The sequence below is a fragment of the Aptenodytes forsteri genome, unplaced genomic scaffold (genome assembly GCF_000699145.1).
Source record: "Aptenodytes forsteri isolate BGI_AS27 unplaced genomic scaffold, ASM69914v1 Scaffold47, whole genome shotgun sequence".
NCBI lineage: Eukaryota > Metazoa > Chordata > Aves > Sphenisciformes > Spheniscidae > Aptenodytes > Aptenodytes forsteri.
The window spans coordinates 3,477,316-3,483,053 of NW_008794731.1; the positions used below are offsets into that span (position 1 = coordinate 3,477,316).

At 42.2% G+C, this 5,738-nt stretch overlaps 1 protein-coding gene across 1 annotated transcript in view; it reads right to left on the reverse strand.

The window, feature by feature from the left end:
- The window catches only part of CDH26 (cadherin 26), a 14,730-nt gene extending 9,744 nt beyond the window's left edge, over positions 1-4,986 (reverse strand). The window contains exons 1-7 of the mRNA XM_009273958.2: positions 4,918-4,986; positions 4,160-4,237; positions 3,952-4,032; positions 3,317-3,478; positions 1,910-2,057; positions 1,064-1,230; positions 768-896 (exon numbers count right to left, since the gene is read on the reverse strand). Coding sequence (XP_009272233.1) covers positions 768-896; positions 1,064-1,230; positions 1,910-2,057; positions 3,317-3,478; positions 3,952-4,032; positions 4,160-4,237; positions 4,918-4,986 — 834 coding nt within the window. The remainder of the gene's footprint in view (positions 1-767; positions 897-1,063; positions 1,231-1,909; positions 2,058-3,316; positions 3,479-3,951; positions 4,033-4,159; positions 4,238-4,917) is intronic.
- Between the last annotated feature and the right edge of the window lie 752 nt (positions 4,987-5,738).

The window sequence follows — 5,738 nt, forward strand, 5'->3', positions numbered from 1 at the left end:
CTGTTTTTATCTCAACCCATGAGTTTTCTCACTTTGACTCTTCCAATTCTCTCCCCCATCCTGCTGTGGGGGGAGTGAGCGAGCGGCTGTGTGGGGCTTAGCTGCCGGCTGGGGTTAAACCACAACAATGTGTCAACATGCAAATTACAAATACAGTCTTTCTGGGACCCGAGCTATTAATGGGACCAGAGCCTGAAAATGGATAGCTCCTATCTGATTTCAAGTGTAGCTGTCTACCCGTTCACAGCTTTTAACTCCTCAGAGCCCTCATCCTGCCAGCAAGCTCCCGTTCATACAGCAAATGCTCTACAAGCACCCTCACAGAATATGACAGCAGAAGCATTGCTACCACACCTAACTGCCCCATTAAGATGTACTGAGTTTGTAGGCAGGCAGGATTAGGGGCATTGAGGTCTTCATGGATCAAAACTAGGATCTTTCAAGAGTAGATTGTAATCAGCACCTTAGCTTCTCAGGTGTTAGAATAATCTAGTCTATCAGCATCCTTACACTAATAGCGGGACAAAAATCTCCTAGTGCTGTAAACAGAAAACTAACAAAGTTTATCACCGTCAATAGTCAAGCATTCTCTTACTGTCCACATTTTTAAGAGATTTCTTCTAACACATAAAGCTCATTTGCACATGTTTTGGCCTGATTCTGCAAGTGTCTGAGGGTTTCCATTTCCACTGCTGAGCGTATTTAGCAGTTTGAAGGACTGAACTGTATTTAGAAAGGCTCAGTAAAGTAATAATGTTTTTCCTTACATTATCACTAGTAAATACAGGCAAGTGGTTGTTTGCATCTTCAACAGCTACATTCACTGTGGCAGTAGATGACAGCTGGGGAGTTCCATGGTCACTGGCTTTAATCAGAAGTTTGAAAGAGTTGGCAATCTGAAAAACAGAAGGAAGTTCCAAACTTAGTTCAGAAGCAGTTCCCGCATTTTGCCAGTCACAGCTACAAAGCTGGATGTGGGACTCTCCTTCCCCTTATGCCTGGTTAACGTGTAGTGAACATGTATCACGCATTAAATGATAAGAAGCTGCCATATGTACATCACCTTATAATCCAGGCATCCTGACAGAAGTATTGATCCTGTGGTAGGATCAATATTAAATGTGAATCCATCTGGAAGGGGCATTTGCATAATTAGAGAATAGGACACCTGAGAATTGGCAGTGCCGTCTTCATCTTTGTCCGAGGCAGTAACTTGGAAAACTGGCTCATCTAGGATGAAGAATTGAGACATTAACAGAAGTGTTTAGTCTCGACATGCAGTTTCTCATGCCTGTCTGCAGGCTCTTGAACACACAAGTCCTAAGAAAACCTATAACTTCTCCCGTGGCTATGGTTATCCCTGCAAAGACTCTGGCCGCCACCTCATTTGGGTGGCAAATCTGCCTAAAGTACTGTTAGACAATAGAGGGAGTTACCACACTCCTGAATTTACTTTATCAAAAACATTCCCTAGTCATTTATGCCAGCTGTCAGCCAGCTCCTGAGGAGCTGGCACCATGCCCACATGCCTACACACCCAGATTAAGTCTTTGCATTTCTAAAACAGTGTGTCTGACCATCTTCTGTGAAGCAGTGTGCATGTGCAGGTTGCAGATCCACAGTTCAGATTAGTCTGCTAAAGTCTTGGCTTGTAGTTAAGAAGAAATATCTTAGGAGTTTTTCCAGAATGGCTCCAACGTTATGCTAATGTACATTGAGGTGAATCAGACAAGAAGTCAAGAGGTAGGAAATAGTCCTTCACAGGAAATAGTCCCTAAACCCATGAGTGTTTAAGTAAAACCTAGGGAGAAGAACAGATTTAGTGAGAAAGGAAAAAGAAGGACAAAAGAATGAAAAAGAGAGCAGTCGTACACAAACCAGTAGTATTCCTTGTTTGGATGGCACTGACCTTTACTGTGGTTCTCTCTTACTGTAACGCTATATTCCTCCTTGAGAAACTTGGGTGCGTTGTCATTAATATCTTTAACTTTTATCTTGAAAAATAAAGGGTGGTCCAATGGTTCACCAGTTTTTTTGTACACAACATCGAAACGTATCTAAATGAGTAGCGACACAGATATCAGAATGGAATGAACGGTATCACTTTAGATATCAGAATGGAACAAAAAACTTTCAATTTTGAAGCTGCTTCCATCATATTTGGCTAGCATTTGGCTTTGAGTTGCATCACTAAGACATTATTTCACCTTTCAAAGGCAGTAGATTCATAATGGTCATCCTGTGCATTAAACAATACTTTAAAAAAAATCAGTACCTGGAGCTGGATCTGGGTTATTTGGAATGACTGCCTAATATAAAATACATAAATATCCTTGGGGCCAGACAAAAGAATGCTTTCACATGTGCTTCCCAATTCTGAAGTACTTATTTAAGTAGTACACTCAGTTTTCTCTGGCTGCATTTCTATGATGTTTTGGCTCCATATCCATGAATGTGCAGGGGATTCAATTCTGAATGCTGAATTCTCCTTTGCTACACTTACTTCTGCTTTAAAACCAAGCCCAGAGTGTCTGGCCTGGAACAGCCATGTGTCCAGTGAGGGGGAATAGAAAGCTCTGCAAAATTTATCTTTTCATTATGGAAGGCAAGACCTTGCACAGAAAGCCATGTGGAATGGTAACTATCAGTTGGGTACCGTTAATCCACAGAGACACAAATAGAAATCATCACAGAATAAACATAAGGAGACCACAACTGAAGATTTTTTGCAAGAGGAAAACAAACCCACACTCGCATATTTCATTCATACACTTGTTATCACGTTTCTTTCATTACACTTATTGCTTATGAACACTTTTCTGCTTTTAAGGAGAAACATATGCTTACTCGTATGTAAAGTTACAGTAATACAGCTTTGCAGCTCCTCCAGTGTTATCTGGTTTTTGGTAATGAATAACTATTTGCTTCCATTCTCTTGATTAGGAGTTTTGGGGTTTACAGCTCAGTGTTCTGGCCACTATACCTGTAACATACTTTGAATTTCAGGACAACCTTTTCATTTTTTAGATTATGATCAAGGGTCATACCAAAAAAGAAGATAGAAGTGCACAGATATTTGTGGAAGTCCAAACATGCCACAAAGACTTATAATCGATAGTGATGTGGAAGTTACCTATTGGTCTCTGCTGAGACAATCATCTTAGCATTTATTTAGAGGTTCAAAATAAGAAAAGGAGGTCATAAAAATACACACTTAAAATTCTTATAGGTGCGTCTCATTCTTGTGCAACATTTAGCCATGAGAAAGCAATTAATATTTGCAAACAGTTTTAAGTATTTTTTTAAAGTGTGTTACCTGAAAAGTTGGGGTCTTTTCTCTGTCAATGGTACGATGTACATACATGTGTCCGTTTGCATCATCTTCTATAGAAAACAATCCAATCTCTGGAGATTCATCTACCCCAGGTCCACTGATTAAATATTTTACTGATGTATTAAATGATTTGTTATTGAACAGCTTTTGAAAAGAGAAGTAGCACAATGCAGTGTGAGTAGGGAAGACGGAACAGAAATTAAAAAGACTTTAGACCAATTGTCTTCCTGCCCACCTCTTTGCAGGTGGGGTCTTGCTTGCAGGCTTGGTCTCAGCCAACCCAGCAGCTTTCTGCGTTGCAGCATCACTACTCTCTGCACAATGTGCAGGCACACAGCTCTGTGCAATGACTCTCTTACCTCTCCCGCTCTATAGTCTTCTTTCCCCTGGGTATGTCTGCAGCTACCCATAGAAAGGAGCAGTATACCCCCCCCACCACACAATTCTACCCAACTCTGTGTAAATAAGACAACTTTGAACAAGTAAGTTTTTTTAAAAGTTGCTGTTTGATGCACAGTTCTTGCCCTCTCCTACCTTTGGTATTTTATTGCACAATCTGTGGTGATGAATACCTGACTGAGGTTCAAGAAGAACGTTTACTAAAAGGTTGTTTGTACCTGTCCAGCATATTTTGGGAATGGTCCTTTGTCCTCCTCTTGAACGTCAATGGTGGTGATAACCCAGGTCCTTTTTGCAGGCTGTAAAAAGGAGTAGTTTGTCTAACTGATAAGAATCTATCCACTATTGGATAAAGAAGTGTATTTAGTGTCATAGTTTACATATTAATGGTTGTGTATCTGTTATTATATAATATTGACCACAAACCTCAATACTCCTCTTTTGGATGGCTTGTCTTAAACGGGAATTTTCAATTTCATGAGAAAAACTGTTGGCAGCAGTAACCTTGTGAAAAAAAGAAAAAGGTGATTGTGAGAAGTGTGGTTAACTAGAAACCATTGATATGTTGTCTAGGAGGAATCTGGCTTCACAGAAACATATTGATCCAGCTTTGACAGCATTGTATTAAATTGTATCTAACCCTGGAAATATCATCCACAAATATCATCCATCTCATTCCAAATGAATTGGCATGAGAGCTTGGATACTAATTTCCCTGGTCAGGTGATGCCAGTCCCAGAAACATGCAAACACTGCATCTAACAGTCCATGGTATTATCCCTACGGCTTTTCTCAAACCAAGTATCTCCAGTTTTTAAAATGCTCGCCTCTGTCTCTCTGTGTCTAGTGCTCCTTCCGAAGTTGCCTGGTATTGACAGGACATAAACCTACTACTGGAAAAAAGTTAAGTCTGGGGAGTATTTCAGGTTCTCAGAAACTCTGTCATGTGGCTCCAAGTGTTCCAAACGTAGCTGATTTACCAGAAGGTGAACACTGGACCAAAGTCTCTAATCCAGATGGGCAAGATAAATTGTTGAGAATGGTCACTGCACCCTAATTGGCAGGATCTGCCCTTTTATAAGCACAAGCTTCCTGTACCAGCTTCAAACACTGCTTTTTACTTGAAATCTTTCACCTCAAAGGAATGTGACAGTACTCAAATTACACTATTGCCATTAGCTCACAGGTAACTTGTAGAACTTCCTCCTAGTTCTCACTGCTTTCACTGGAAAGCTTGGGGTTTTATGACTCATTCCGTCAAATGTTTCCAGTGGCATTTAAAAAATGAAACAGACCTCTTCCTGCCTAGACTTGGGCAGAGGTTGGGCCTTTACCCAGTGACCTTTTTCTGAAGAAACAAAATACTTAATACAATTGCCATGGTTACAAACCTGCCAAGCGATGGGGGCTCACCGGTAATGCTTCGGGGCTATCCTGTAAAGTTGTTGTATGACCCAGGGAAAACCCCTGTGATGTAGAAACAGCAAGGAAGGCTTTAACGTGGCACTTGCATGTAGCATTTATTAGCTTTGCTCCAGGTTCAGCTCTGCCAGCTTGGTTAAACTTTGTGCTGGACGCCCCGGACAAGCTGCTTTCCCCTTTGTGTACGTGTAGCCACTTCTGATTATATTGGAAGCTCTAGCTGCCTACTTTATGGCTTCCACACTCCTCCATGTGCACCTGTTGCACAGCAATGGCTCAGGCCATCGCCGTATTAGTTCCAGACATGGTCACTCCTGGAAAGGAACAACCCAGTTCAGGCCCACGAACCCCACAGAAACACTCGTGGAAACGCCACTGAGTTGCTGCGGGGGATCCTTAATTCGGCAGAGCCGACGCTAGGCACCTGCGCGCTCTTGTCAGGCATCAATACCCCGGTGTCCCTAGCAGGAGGAGCAGAGGGCCCCCGCTCCTGGAAACCCCCTTCCACAAAGCCTGAGCCCGGTACCGGGGGACAGAGGAGCCCCCCGTGCTCGGGGCCACCCCGCCGCGGCCGGAGCCCTCC